The sequence below is a fragment of the Xenopus laevis genome, chromosome 7S, assembly GCF_017654675.1.
Source record: "Xenopus laevis strain J_2021 chromosome 7S, Xenopus_laevis_v10.1, whole genome shotgun sequence".
NCBI classification, from domain to species: Eukaryota; Metazoa; Chordata; class Amphibia; order Anura; family Pipidae; genus Xenopus; species Xenopus laevis.
Window position 1 is genome coordinate 21021054 of NC_054384.1, and position 15532 is coordinate 21036585.

The window sequence follows — 15532 nt, forward strand, 5'->3', positions numbered from 1 at the left end:
AAATAAAATGAATTAGAGAAAAGAAGACAAAGGCTGTTGATTTACAGCCCAATCTGTGTGTGGCTTCTGCTGTAGAATGTTACATAAATGTAGAAATCTATACTGACCGATGGATAATCCCTTTGCCATGTAGAAATTGCAGGCCGCATATAATCTCTGCTGAATGGAACCTTTAAATAAAGAAATATTAGTTAATTCCATGAAGATTATCCTGTAATGTTCTGTTTCTTTTAAGACAATAAGGGGCTGATTCATTAAGGGTCGAATATCGAGGGTTAATTAACCCTCGATATTCGACTAGGAATTGAAATCCTTCGACTTCGAATATCGAAGTCGAAGGATTTAGCGCAAATTCTGCGATCGTACGATCGAAGGATTATTCCTTCGATCGAATGATTCGAAGGATTTTAATCCAACGATCGAAGGAATATCCTTCGATCAAAAAAACTTAGGAAAGCCTATGGGGAAGGTCCCCATAGGCTAACATTGATTCGGTAGCTTTGATCTGCCGAACTAGGGGGTCAAAGTTTTTTTTAAAGAGACAGTACTTCGACTATCGAATGGTCGAATAGTCGAATGATTTTTACTTCGAATCCTTCGATTGGAAGTCGTACTCGAAGGTTGAAGTAGCCCATTCGATGGTCGAAGTAGCCCAAAAAATACTTCGAAATTCGAAGTTTTTTTAATTAGAATCCTTCACTCGAATTTAGTGAATTGGCCCCTAAGAATTGTCTTAAAAAATAAAAAAGTATAAAGCTATTTATTAGTGATATTATTCCGGTACCATGTAATACTTACCGTACTCTCTCTATGGGCAGTGTCCCGTGATCCTTCAGCTCATCCTCTAGGCTGCCCCCGCTCAGAAACTCCATGACAAAGAAGGCATGCCGCTGGTTACACAGACAAATGGAAAGAGTGAGGGACATAAAGAATTAGCACAACACTTACAGCATAGGGTAGTATTTATTTAATACAATGTGGCTCAAAGATATGTAAAGTCAAACAGGACAGGGCAATAAATCCTCATATTCACCAGTAATAAATACCCATTCCTATTAGGGATGTACCGAATCCACTATTTTGGAATTGGCGAACCCCCAAATCCTTCGGAAAAGATCCAGCCGAATACTGAACCAAATTCGAATCCTAATTTGCATTTGCATATGCAAATTAGGAATGGAAAGGGAAAAATGTACTTACTTGTTTTGTGACAAAAAGTCCCGCAATTTCCCTCCCTGCCCCTAATTTGCATATCCAAATTAGGGTTCGGCCAGGCATAAGGATTTGGCCAAATCCGAATCACGCTGAAAAGGCCGAATCCTGCCTGAATCCTAAACCAAATCCTGCATCCCTAATTCCTGTACATGATGCACAAAAAGAATAAAATATATAATATGAATATATGGCATCAGCTCATAAATACTGTGGGAAGTTTAATCATCCTGCACTTTGATTTTAACCTCTGCAGGCAGAATTCATTACTGGATATATACTGCATGAATATGTATGGGGAGTACAAGGCCTTATATTTGTAATACACAGTATATATAATGTATGGGACATTAAAAGACCAGTAACAGTAAAAATTTCCTAAAAAAAATTCGTTAGTATGCTATGAAAAAAAGATATATTAAACTTTAAAATCGCTAAGTCTTTATTAAGAAATAACTTACAGAAACTCCGCTTGTGCTCCTCTTCAAAAACGGCGGCAGGGCGATGATCCATCGTGCGGTGATTGAAATGGAGCGCCGCATGATGGATCACCTTTTCTGAAGAGTTTCGGTTATTTTAAGTTATTTCTTAATAAAAACTTATTGGCAGATTTATCAAAGGTTGAGGTGAATTTTCAATGAAAAAATTCAAATTACAAGCTATTTTTTGTGTACTTCGACTAGGGAATAGTCCAAATTCGATTCAAATTTGAAAAAAATTCAAAAATCAAAATTTATCATTTACTGTCTCTTTAAAAATTCGACTTCAACCATTCGCCATCTAAAACTTGCCAAATGGGGGACCTCCTAGAACCGATTTGGAGTCAATTGGTGGACTTTGAAAAATCTAAGTTTTTGGGGGGGAAAAATTTTGAATCGAATTCGATCGAATTCGCTATTACTTTGATTCGTAGGATTCGAATTCGCCCACATACGGACCTATTCAATCGAAAATGGACCTATTCGACCCAAAAAAACTTTGACTTAATTATGGTTGGTCTTTTTGAATTCAAAGTTTGTTCAATTCGAAATTCGAACCTTGATAAATATGCCCCTTAATAAAGATTTAGTGACATTAAAGTTCAATATATGTTGGTGCCTTTTTTTGTAGCATATTTTCCAAAGATTTTTTTGCTGTAACTGGTCCTTCAAAGGGCAGATTTATCAAGGGTCAAATTGAAAATTTTAATTTTTAAGTTTGAATTTTGAGTTTATTTTAGTTTAATTCGTCTAGGGAATAGTCCAAATTTGATTCAAATTTTAAAAAAATGTGAAATTCTAATTTTGAAATTTATCATGTACTGTCCCTTTAAGAATTTGAATTCGACTATTCGCCATCTAAAACCTGCTGAATTGGTGTTTTAGCCTATGGGGGACCTCCTACAATTGATTTGGAGTCATTTGGTGGACTTTTTTTAAAAAAGAAATTTGTTTTAAAAAAAACTTTTTTTGGTGAAAAAACTTGAATCAAATTCTATTGAATTTGCAGCTAGATCCTATTCACCCATTTTTTACATTTTTTTTTTTTAAATAAATTTCGATTGGTCGTTATTTTCTAATTTCAAGTTTATGGGAGTTGGTGGGATAAACTTGAAATTCGGCCCTTTATAAATCTGCCCCTAAATTAAAGGATCAGGTGTATGACTACAGCTATCATCTAGGAGACACAGTGGAACAGTATTACAAACTAAATGACAATATGGAGCCAATGTTGTACCTGGGTTTGAAAAGCAGCATAGCCTTGGCAGAGAAAAGGGCTGTCTCTGGCGATCTTAAGCAAATTTGCCTCAGTTAGAAGACTCTCATCCGTGGTATTTGCTGTTTTTACGATGGATTTTACAGCCACGTATGGCTTTCTGCTTCCTAACTGTGCCAGCATAACCTGAGAAAGGCAAGAAAAGAGTCAGTGTATACATCACAGCGTTATTAGAGCACTAATACTCAGCATTACTCAAATTTTTATTCTGTTCCTTTTGAACAGCTTTGGAATTGAAATAGGAAACAATAAACCCTGCAAAAAACAGCTGTGCCTAATCAGGGCCGGATTTACATAACGGGCACCCCTAGGCCGAATGTCATTAGTTTTCCCCCGTTTCCCTTTTATTCGCTCAAATTTTCATCATCTGGACCAGAGCAATGGGGATTGGTGCACAGGAGATGTAAAAAACGATTTTATCTTCTGCACATCCCCAGTGTTTCTGAACCAATGTGGGTGTGGTTGGGAAGCATGCCGCCCCCTAAAAGGCTGCCGCCCTTGGCCCGGGCCTTGGTGGCCTTTACACAAATCCAGGCCTGTGCCTAATGAGAACCAATCACTACTCACTTTGGCAAATCCTCCTACCCCCAGCATGGAGTTGAAATTGTAGCTGGAGATACTGAGCGGGTTCAGCCTGGGAGGTTGAGCTTGTTCATTCACGGGTTCAGCTGCTCCTAGTGGGGAAAAGAGATTTTATTTACAACTCATGGAATAATAGTTAATATAATGCTACTAGAATTTTTTAGACACAGTTACATATTATGTTGCATTATATATGTTTCCACATTTTGCTTCTTCCATATACTGCACTTGATGCACCAAAAACATATGACCTTTCTAATCCCTAATAGGAAACAAACCAAGAGACCTCAACCGTTGGGAAATGACAGTTGGGGAGAAGACATCAGAGAGAGAAAAAAAAGAGAGAGACCCACGATCATTACCAAAAGACTAAAAGATGCATTGCTGTAATCATTTATTTATTCAATTCTGGTTTCTAAAAGGTAATGGGTTTTGTGCAGTGCCATATATAGAAGCACTGGTAAAACAAATGGAGGAATTAAACTATGAGGAAAGACGCTTGCAAGAGAACCTGATTGCTCTTCACTAGTACTTTAGAGGACATTATAAACAGATAAAAGAGATCTTTTTTTTTTACATCAAATGCAGATGCACAGACATCTGTGGATATTTTACAAAGTGGGCAAAGCTGCTCATAGCAACCAAACAGTAGGAAATATTTATTGGTTAGCTGATAAATCAAAAACATCTGCTTGGCTGTCATGCTGCACCTGGGCAAAATGTGTGTGTCCTTTATTAAATTTGGGGGATAGGTGCTAAATTACACCAGTGCAGTTACCCTTAGAAACAAATTACATATTTGCTTTCAGGTTGCAGTTCACTATCCCAAGCTGCTGGCTAAATGGTTGCCATTGGCAATTGCACTTGTGCCATTGAGCGTCTATATTAGTTCCCAAGCCCTAAACAACTGTCCCACCAGTAAATTATGAGCAGCCAGCAATCACATGGGCCACTCCTTTTTGAAATTTAGCCATTTTTAAGTAATTTCTTTTTACCTTCATCACACTCCTCCTTTTTGCGTTTCTGCTCCCTGCAGCACTCATCTGGCTTCTGCTGCTCTTCTAAACTCCTTTTCCTCTTCCATTCTTTCTTCTTTGATTTTCCTACATCTTTACTTCCACATCTTCTCTTCTTCTCCTCGGGCCTCAATTCACCAAAATACGAATTGCTCCTCTTCATTTTCTCAGTCAGATCGTGGGGCTCTCTCTCCTTCTTCTTCTCTCTCTGAAGTCTTCTCACCAACTGTCTTTTCCCAACGGTCGAGGCCCTGCGACAGGTGCCACTTAATGACATCATCACTTGGGGACAGGCTGCAAGATACCAGTGCAGAGCCAGGTATATATCTCCACCTGGGCACAGGCTGGAAACTACCATTGCAGCACAGTTCCAGGTACATATCTCTAAAGTTAGATACAGATCCAACCGTCTCTTATTAGGTGTTTCCTTGTACTTTGGGCAGAATATACTGTAAAATATGGTCTCAAATGGGGTTTGAGGATATATTTCCCTTTTAATCAGAAGGTATTGTGATTATTTACAGAGCCCCCATAAGAATAAAAGTGCAGCTAGTGACCCCCATATATTTCCTATTGTTGTTTATCAGCTTTCTGTTTCATTCTATTTGTCCAGTCTGTGTTCCAAATTCCAGAATCAGATTCTGAGCTGCTTCATATATGAAAGTCCATTTGCTTTGCTTTTTGTGTGCATGGGAAGCCATTTGTCTGAGTAGGAGCTGCCATGAGCCCACCATGAATAAAGGAAACCAGTCCCATTTCCTCTAATAACACAAATTTGTAATGGGTGGAGAGAATACCATGGGTCCTGTGCAGAGAACCATACTGAGCTGCTGTTCACAGTCCTGCTAGGTTAATGCAACTATTTAATATGCATTTGACTTAACACTGACCAAAGTGTAACCATATATTTTTATTTAACGTTTATGGTAATTGTACATTTCTTTAGACTTATGTCACTTGGGTGATATTGTTGACTGACAGGTTGCAAATAGTAATGTAGCAGTCAATTGCAGCAGAAATCCAAAATAAATATTTTCACTTTATGGGGTTTCTGTCATTTTCCTCGTCCCCCAGCACCAGCTTATGTGCCAGCTACATGGTGTTGCAGCACTAGACAAATCATTAATATGTTGCCTAGTGTTAATGGCACAGAACGATTTAGGTCTGACTGTTTCTGCTGCTGCTGCAGTGTTATAGATAGTACATACACCTATAGCTTGTATCTCTATTATCCCTGTAAGAGATCAGGCATAGAGCCTGTGTCTGTGTGCTGTAAGCTGTTACCTAGCAACCAGCAGGAAATGACACAGCAGCTAGTGAGTGGCTGGCAGGAAGAAGGAGTCGCAGATACTGGCAAAAGAGAAAAGCCTGGCAGAGAGAACCACATGGTGGACAGAGATAGAGACTAGAGAACTGCTGGTGGGCCCAGAGAGCTGAGAGGCTCCACCAAAAGCAGACATTTGGTTCAGGCTGGCACAGAGAAGCCACATACTGGGCCTGGAGTGTGAAAGGAATACAGACTGGAGAAACCAACATCAGCAAGGGATTTCCATCTGAGCATCCAAAGGGGCTGGTAGTCGCACTGAATGTCTGAATGTGCCGGACTCGCCTGAGGAGAACTCTCTAAATTATCCAAAGAGGGTTTGGAGTAAGTATCTTATTTAAAGGGACAGTACCCTAAAGAAGCGCTTGAAGATACAGAGAATGTTTTGTGGAAGGACATTAAAGGACTTTGCCTTCTTTTGTTAGCTAGATGGTAAGCGCAAGCAAGTTAGATAGTGAGGCTCTACTCCCGCCTTGTTAGGAGTGCTATTTGTACCAGTTGGCCATTTCATTTTAGACAAACAGTTATTAAGTTTAACAAATATGTGTGTGTTTTATTACTGTGTTCCTAGTAGAGCCATCCGTAGGTGCGTTCCCGGATCCCACTAGGTGGAGGCACTGCGCTAGTAAGTACCAGGTACCCAGTCTCTCCCAATACCACGGTTTGTCCTGTGCCATCAGGTAAGCGCCACACGTGGAGTGTAGGGTTGCCACCTTTTCTGGAACAAAACAACGGCCTCCCTATATTTTTATGGGTTTTCCCTATAAATAACATTGGCACCAAGCATGATTTTTACTGGCCAGGTGGCAACCCTAGTGGAGTGTAACACCGACAAAGGGGTGTCGAAAGGGTTACATATATATCATTGTAAAACAAGCGATTGGTCTGGATGATATGCAGAAAGTTGTAAAATACATTTGCCATAGGAGTTTTTTTTGTGCCAATGATGACCTGGTATTAGGGTGAATGGTGTTGGCAGGTTGATTACCCCACTACAATGTTCTGAAAAGATCACATATTGTTTCTGTCTGCTATATTGTAGGTAAATAGCTTTTACATTGCTTGCCTTTGGCATTGTAGATTTTGCAACACTTACTGGAAAACCAATTGTTTCAGCATACACTAAAATGCCTGTCTGAATAGGGCTGTTTTTTTAATAGGCATCTATGGATCTTTGCCGAGGTTTGATAGATTTTAGGTTTTCCAGCAGGAACCCCAATAAATCCCATTCTCAGAAGTGCCGTCTGTTTTCCTGAGTCTTTGCTGCTGGATTTAGTCACAAGTGCCAGTGGTGGGCTGAGGGTGGCTGCCCTTCTTTTGTGATCGTCACATGCACTGACTAGTGTAGGGGGTGGGAGGTCAATGTTCCACTGCTGAGGGTAGGGCGAGACCTAAACAGAGCGTTGCAGCTGGTGTTTCTGTAACTGCATTGCCATTATTAGCTCCATGGAGCCTGCTTTTTAATGAAGTGCAGCATCAATGTTGTCTACTAGCCAATGATCACTGTTACATTCAGTTTTCACAGGGGACCAGAAGATAATAGTAAAAAATCTGGGAAAATATAAAATTAGAGAAATACAGTATGCATTATATATTGCTGGGACCACAAAAAAGGGAAAACAAAATCAGAGTATATACAATTGAGATTTGACTGTATTTGGATAATTGAAATATGAGGACCAAATTAACTTTTGCCTTCATTTGTAATGCCAATCTTATGAACCTGTTGTTGACTAACCTTGCATAAGTATTGACTAAGCATCCATTTTATGCTGGCACTAACCATAACCATTTCTTATGGTTACTCCATATGTACCAAGAGCATGTGGCATTATAATGTTCTTACAACAGGAAACCATCCTGTTGTTAGTCTTACAGGACACAAATTAGCTACTAAGACATAACTATTGTATAAACAACCCCCTAAAGGTGGCCATACACGGGCTGATCTAAGATGCATACAGACTCAGTTTATTAGGCCCACCAACGGGCTTCTCCCAATCAATATCTGGCCAAAATATGGGCAGCTGTCAATCAAACAGGTTTAAAATCCTGTTGGGTTTGTCGATCTGGTCCTCAGTCCAACTGCCTGTATTCTCTGCATTGGGATCCGATCGTTAGGCCCTGGGGCCCACCATCGTATCTGCCAGGTGTTTTGCTCGCCTTAAGGTGGGCATATTGGGGAGAGATTGACGTTGTCACCAAACGATCAATGGATCTCTGCATGTATAGCCACAGTAAGGGGCAAATTTATTAAAGGTCGAATTGAAAATTCAAATTTTCTGATTTTTTTATGGTCAAAACTGTCAAATTTGACAAGGGAATTATGCAAACTTGATTCGAGTTTTTTTAAAAGATTCGAATTAGATTTTCGAGATTTATCATACTTTGGCCCTTTAAAGGAGAAGGAAACCCCCCTAGGTGCAAAAATCCCTCCCCCCTCCCATGTGTTGCTTCTCTCCCCCCTGGCCTACCTGTCCCCCCGGGCAAATGCCCCTAACTTGTTACTCACCCCTCTGCGCAGGTCCTGTCTTCTTCCTGGATTAATCGTCATTTTCTGGCGCATGCGCAGTAGGAGCATTTACCGGTACGGATCTACTGCGCACGCACCGAAAGTCACAAAGTGAAATCGGAAAACTTTGTGACTTTCGGCGCATGCGCAATATGGTATCTGCATGTCTTGCCAGTCAGTCAGGGAATCGTACTGCTCAGACCATATATGGCTTATGTTAAATTGCTTAATGCAGATGACTAATAAAATTGTGTTGAATGTTTGTCCATATATTTAAGACCAGCTTGTATAGTATAATGTATCTTAAGGTGCCTTACACATCTAAAATGTCACTTGCATTCCCATTACTATAACTTTGTTAAAACTTTGTTTAAGCTTATACAGTTCAATCAAAAATGAGTGCCATAAAAAGTACATGTCAATGGATATATATAGTGATATGAGTCTTTTACTTCTAGAAAAAGGAATAGTATTTGGAGCAACTTTGACAGAAGAAGGAATTGCACAAATTTACCAGCTTATAGATTATCTACATAAAAGTAAGTTTCTCTTGTTCAAGTCATAGCTTGTCTAAAGCTGGCAATAGACGCAAAGATCCGATCGTACGAATCATTGAACGATCGGACTTCCCCATCTCCCGACCTGCCATTAACCATTCAGATCAAATAATGTACAAAAGAACAGATCAGCCGATGTTCTGCCCCTGACAGCAATCGTACGAAAGTTATGTCCGACCAAAGCTGGTGACAGTCTCCCTCTGAAAATCGTACGATCAGCAATACATGCAGAGATATTACCCGCAGCCAAAAGAAATTTTAACCTGTCTGATCGACCAAACAACCGATCTCCGCCGGACGAAAAATGTCGGGACTCTCCACAGATGCTCCGAAAATCGTACAAATCGAGGATCTGATCTTTGCGTCTATGGCCAGCTTAAGGCTATTTACCACCCGCAAAAACCAATGGCATTTAAAACATCTGTCACCACTTATAGAGATGTACCTATGGATGTTTCTCAATGAGTAAATGTAACATTGCCCTATTCATATATTTATGTGTACACAGAATATTTATTCCTGTGCAAATCTTTATTTCCGTGTTTAACTATAACTGGTTTATTCATTTGGGACAAAGGATGAGAGAAACCCAATATTGTCCACCTCAAGGTTGGCCAGGGCCGGATTTACATAGTGGGTGTCCCTAGGCCCACTGCTGTTTGTCGTCCCTGTCCCCTCCCTTTTATTCGTGCAAATTTTCATCATCTGGACTGGAGCAATGGGGATTGTATCTCCTATTCAATCCCAGTATTTCTGAACCAATGTGGGTGTGCGTGGGCAGCATGCCACCCCCCTAAAATCCTGCCGCCCTAGGCACGGGCCTAGGTGGCCTTTCCACAAATCCGGGCCTGAGGTTGGCATATTTGGGAAAGATCATATTTTTGGTCAACCAAACAATTAGCGGCAGATGTATCAAGGGTCGAATATCGAGGGCTTATTAACCCTCGATATTCGACTGCTGAATTAAAATCCTTCGACTTCGAATATCAATTCATTGAATAATTGTTCGATCAGAAAAAGGATTTTAATCCATCGATCGAAGGATTATCCTTCGATCAGAAAATTGTAGGTTTTAGGTGGCGAACTAGGGGGTCGAAGAAATTTTTAAAGAGACAGTACTTCAATTATCGAATGGTCGAATATTCGAACGATTTTTAGTTTGATTCGAAGGTCGTAGTCGAAAGTCGAAGTAGCCAATTCGATGGTCGAAGTAGCCAAAAAAACATTTGAAATTCGAATTTTTCCTCTATTCCTTCACTCGAACTTAGTGAATGAGCCCCTTAGTATGTACAGAGGAAGCTGTGCACAATTATTAATATATATAGCAAAACAAGAGGCTCTATCATCAAAGCAGGTATAAGTTAAATGCTAATTTAAGACCACTTTTATTGTAGAAAACTGGATTTGCATGTTCTACATTTTTAGTTAGTTGTGTGTAACTGGATACTGCTAAAATACATTGGTCAGTGTAGTTGCACTTTTAATGAATAGGAGACCATTTTCAGTAGCTGTCACTTTGGGTTATATAATTGCCCTATGATTTCAGGCCACCGTGCAAAGGCTTGATGAAAAGGACCAGATGCAGCAGAATTTATAGAAAGACACTCTGGTGTGCTTACTTGTATTTTGCCTTCATCAATAGATCAGCGTACTGAGGGATTGTTTCGTATTCCGGGGGACAGCCATCGACAACAAATTATTAAAGACTTGCTCAACAGTGGAATGGATATTGATGTGGAGTCTGGAGAGTTTCATCCTAATGATGTAGCCACTTTACTAAAAATGTACCTCAGTGAATTGCCAGAGCCTTTGCTGACACACAGGCATTATAACGCTCATTTAAAAATTGTAAGTAAGACATGTTCCATTCTACAGCACTTTATTGAAGAAATAAGTCTTGCATAATGCAATGGCAACTTTTTCTCTGTTGTATGTTCTTTACATTGTATACATTTTAGCAATTAATATTTCATTTATATGCTTGTCAAATAGGTTTAGATGTGTGTGTAAGAATATAGCACTGAAATAAAATAGCTCAACAGAATATATGCAAATGTTTGGAATATGTTTTTGTGTATCTCACTCCTCAGACCTAATGCTTTTCGATGCCAAGTGTAATAGGACAGGCGTACCAGATTAAGAGCGACAGATCGAGGCATTGCAACTTCTTTTCCTGCTTCTCCTTTCACCAAACAGAAATCTACTGAAACTACTGCTGGACCTTCTCTATCAGACAGCCAGAAAACAAGATCGCAATAAGATGTCTGCCCATAACCTTGCTTTCATGTTTGCACCTCATATAAAATGCCCTAAAATGTAGTCATCAATAGGAAAAAAAACATTTTATTTAAAAAAAAAATAACAATGTTCTTATTAATTTGTCTCAAACTGGTGTGGTGTATTATTTATTATCAATGTAAAACTACTAGGTTCTAAGCAATACAAGTATAGTATCCAACATGAGGTAACAAGAAAGATGCAAGTACAGGAATCCCATCTCCTTCCAAGTTTAAACCAACAATTCTTCAAATTGTTTTCCATTATAAAAATACTACCAAGAACTGATGTTAATTAAGCTAGTATAAATCTATGGTGGCAAAACAATCCTATTGTTTAATTCTATTATATTTGATATACTACACCATAAAAATCATGAACAAATCCCTTTAAAAGTAATTGGCTCTTCTAGTGATCTGGGGTTTTCTGGATAATAGGTCTTTCTGTAATTTGGAGCACTATATCTTAAAGGGATAAAAAAACGGAAATTTGGCTCTTCTGGTGATCTGGGGTTTTCTGGATAAGAGGTCTTTCCCTAATTTTAGTATGTTTAGAATGGCTGATTTTTTAATTATTTGGCTTTTTCTTCTGACTCATTCCAGCTTTCAAATGAGGGTTTTTTGCAGCCAAAATGGAGATTACAGTTGTATTGTTATTGCTACTTTTTATAACCTGTCTATAAATTCAGCCCCTCTTCTATTTATATTACAGTCTCTCATTCAGACCACTGCCTCGATTGATTGATTGATTGATTAATTACACAAATAGATTGGCCTTCCTGTAATTCGGATCTCTCTGGGTAACAGGTTTCTGGATAAAAGATCCTATACCTGTACATTTCTGTAAAATACAGATGTGGCCTTATGGCAGTCAAGTGTGACCAGATATACAATTCTAAAATTCAATATTTTAATAAAGTTATTTGAAAATGGATTCATCAGAATTTAAAAAAATGAGTACAAGCCATTGCATTGTATAATACATCAATATTTAGGTGATTTTCTTTTGGCCAAAATGTGCCTGAGCTAAGGAATCGTGGTCAGCTTTGTAGCGATCGATTATTAATAAGTTATTAGAGGCAAACCAATTTCTGTAATGTATAAGTTTAGAAGTCTAGATCTGTCCCCTATTTATACTGCTAACACCTTTTTTCTTAAATTCTTTATTTATACAAATTTTTCAAAGGGGATATAGAAAGAAAATGGGGTAAAGGGATTAAGGGAAGAAGGGGGACATTTTTTTTACTACATGTCATTCTCCATCCCTGTATATTTCACATACAAATTTTTAAAACAACATTTTTTTAAAAAAAAAGTAGAAAATAGAATAGAGAGAGTATTTTATGGTTTCAACCACCAATACCAATACAAAAATATCATTATGAATATGCAAATTCTTGTTTTGACCACATATTTCCACAGTACTCCAGATTTAGAGACTATCACTCCTTTAAATTAAGATATTCTATCCATCGAGCCCAAGTCTGCCAGTTTTAAACATTTTTCTGACGAATATACTGCTAATACTTTGATTGAATGCGTGTGCCATTGGCTCTAGGCTGCCGGGTGAGATCTACTGATATAAATGATGTCCTGTTCATGGTGGGTCAAAACATAGTGGTGGTTCTTGTAACTATTGCCAAGGATTTATTGTACAAAACAACCAGCTCATAAAAATGTAGTATTGCAAGGCAAAGTAAACTCCTTTTTAAACCTACTACAAATGGTAGAAAAAATATTATAGGTATATTTATACCCATTTACCTTTTATTTTTGCATTCACCATCTCACTGTAAAACTTGACTGATATTACTTTAGAACTTGACACATTAACTAAACATGTTGATTTTCTAATTGACCCTTTATTGTGGTGAGCTCTGCATGGCTGTACCCAACAAGGGTCATTGATGACCCCCTTTACACTGCGTTCTGCAGTTGCGCCAGATGAAAAATCCGAGACTCAGGGAAGAGCGCAGTTTCAGCATCTGAATGACACGCAAGGTGATGGGGTTGCTATTTGCAAAATGCCCCACTTAATAGTGCAAAAAATGCACTTTGCTCACTTGTGTTGTGAATGCACCCTAACACATTTGAATAAATGAATGTAACTAATTTTATTTAGACATGCAGGATTAGACATGACTGGTTTTAAAGGGGTTAGTTGGCAATTCTACACCACTGCCACTGTTCCCACTAAAGTGAATAGAAGACATATAACATAGGCTTACACTAGAGACTTAAATTACCTTAGTAAGTTGGGAGGTGGGAAAATGGCATTCCTTACTGCATGCCCTTTGTATGTAGAGTCCCTAAAGAGAGAAATATCTATCTGCCAGGATGAGTGTTTTCCTAGGGTAGGCAATAGGGGCAGGGGAGGAGATGCTACAACATTACCGTACTTTCAGTCGCACCAATTTCTGCAGGACAGCCCCAAATCAAAGCCCCCAAATGTGACAGCGCTTAGAAGAAAACACTCAGAGTTCAGTCATATAAGAGAAACCAGACCTGTTCCCAGAAAGACCTGAGGAATTTGTAAAAGAAGGCACAGGTGCCTGGAGTCTGGTGACTATAGTTGCAGGGCAGCAGATATGCTCACTTGTTACTGTAATATATATATGTGCAATATTGTAGAAACTGGTTTGGGAGATAATAAGTGATTTAAATTTAGCAGGGACCCCTAACCAATGACCAGTGTTACAGCTTCTAAACAAGACACCCAGGACTATCACAGCAGCATTCTTCTGCTTGTTGCATTAAGCTTCATTTGTTAGTCCAAATTATAAAGACAATTTGTAGTTAAATACATTTGTTCGAAAACAAAGATAGCCAAATTGTGCCAATGAAGCAACACATAAAACAAACTCACAGTCACACCATTGGTTGAATTAGCACATGTTTATACATGTGAGCAGTAACGCCACGTCAAGGCTTCAACCTTGTTACCGGCACGCCGGGTGTAACGCCTCACACAACAGGACAAACGTGACAAACAAAGACAACAAACGAGGCTTAGGGTAAGGGCACACTGGGCGATTCGGGGAGATTTAGTCGACTGGCGACTAAATCTCCCCGAATCGCCCAGTGTGACCCGACCCTTAAACTGCACGTGTCTATGAAGTCCCACCCTTTGCTCATTTAACATAGAAACTTAAGGGACAAGGTAAAAAAAACCCCATCTTACTTCAGATGGGAAAAAACCCTTGCCCTGGTAAAACTATAAAACTATTTACATAACTAATAGGGTATAGGATCTATAGACATGATGTGCAGGAAGACAAAGCAGGCTGTGATCTTAGACTCTGCTTTGCCTTCTGTTACACCCTTATCCTTTCATATCTCACGTTCACTCACACATTCACTCACATATATATACCCACCTGATACTTACCTGATGTACCAGATGAGTGACTGCCCCTCGTGTTCCCAGTACCTGATGTTACCAAGCAGTCTGGATGATGGAATTCCAGGTGAAGGTGGAGCTGATGTTACAAACAGGAGGAAGATACGGCCTTTGTACAGCAGGTGGAGATGATCTTGAATTCCACAGATAAACCCACTGGTGTTTTGTACCTGCACTAGATGGAATAGCAGCATGTTGTTATTAGTGACTGAATGACACACGTGCCTTTATACCTACTCCAGCCAGGTGGAATTTAAGAATGAGAAGCCGGGAATGATGTTTCTGTCTTCCGATGTAGCTTCCCCTGAAGTGGCTTCATCCTCATTGAGGAATGACAGCGGCGGCTTCCCATCATACGGCTTGAATAGATTAGCTGCTGGCTGCATGAAAGGGGAAAAATGATTTTATTCAAAATGATTCAAAATCTATTATAATAAAGAGATAAGTCAATGCATTTCTTTTAGAGGTCCATGATGGGTTTTAATTCTGCAAAAATAGAGTTTTGTGTTTCAGTTTGCCATGTATTTCACAATGGACTTAAAGAGCCTTTATTAAGATTAAAGGAATTGTTCAGTATACAAAAAGTGTAGATAGATAGGCTGTGCAAAATAAAAATCATTTCAATATATTTAGTTAGCCAAAAACTATGTCCCATGTGCCCCCTTAAAGTTGCTGACTAACTCTGAGTTAGAGAGCTGAAAAGCAGGAACTAGAGTTCTGTTATGTTAGACATCCAGTCACTCCAGCCTTTATACATTACATTTTTGACTAATTAACTATAATAGAAACATTTTTAATTTTGCACAGCCTATCTATTTACCCAGTTTTCATTTTTACACTGAACTGTTCCTTTAAAGTACCATATTATTTGCCTTTACAGAGACATCTTCCTTATGTG

The 15532-nt window shown here is 39.0% G+C and overlaps 1 protein-coding gene across 1 annotated transcript; it reads left to right on the forward strand.

Annotated features, from left to right (window-relative positions):
- Nucleotides 1-4842: 4842 nt before the first annotated feature.
- On the forward strand, nucleotides 4843-11720 carry LOC121396390 (rho GTPase-activating protein 19-like; the record flags this gene model as incomplete). The annotated part of the gene is made up of 4 exons (XM_041571255.1): nucleotides 4843-4939; nucleotides 8860-8940; nucleotides 10601-10806; nucleotides 11049-11720. Coding segments are annotated over 4 exons (390 nt in total), but the record flags the coding sequence as incomplete, so codon positions are not given.
- Between the last annotated feature and the right edge of the window lie 3812 nt (nucleotides 11721-15532).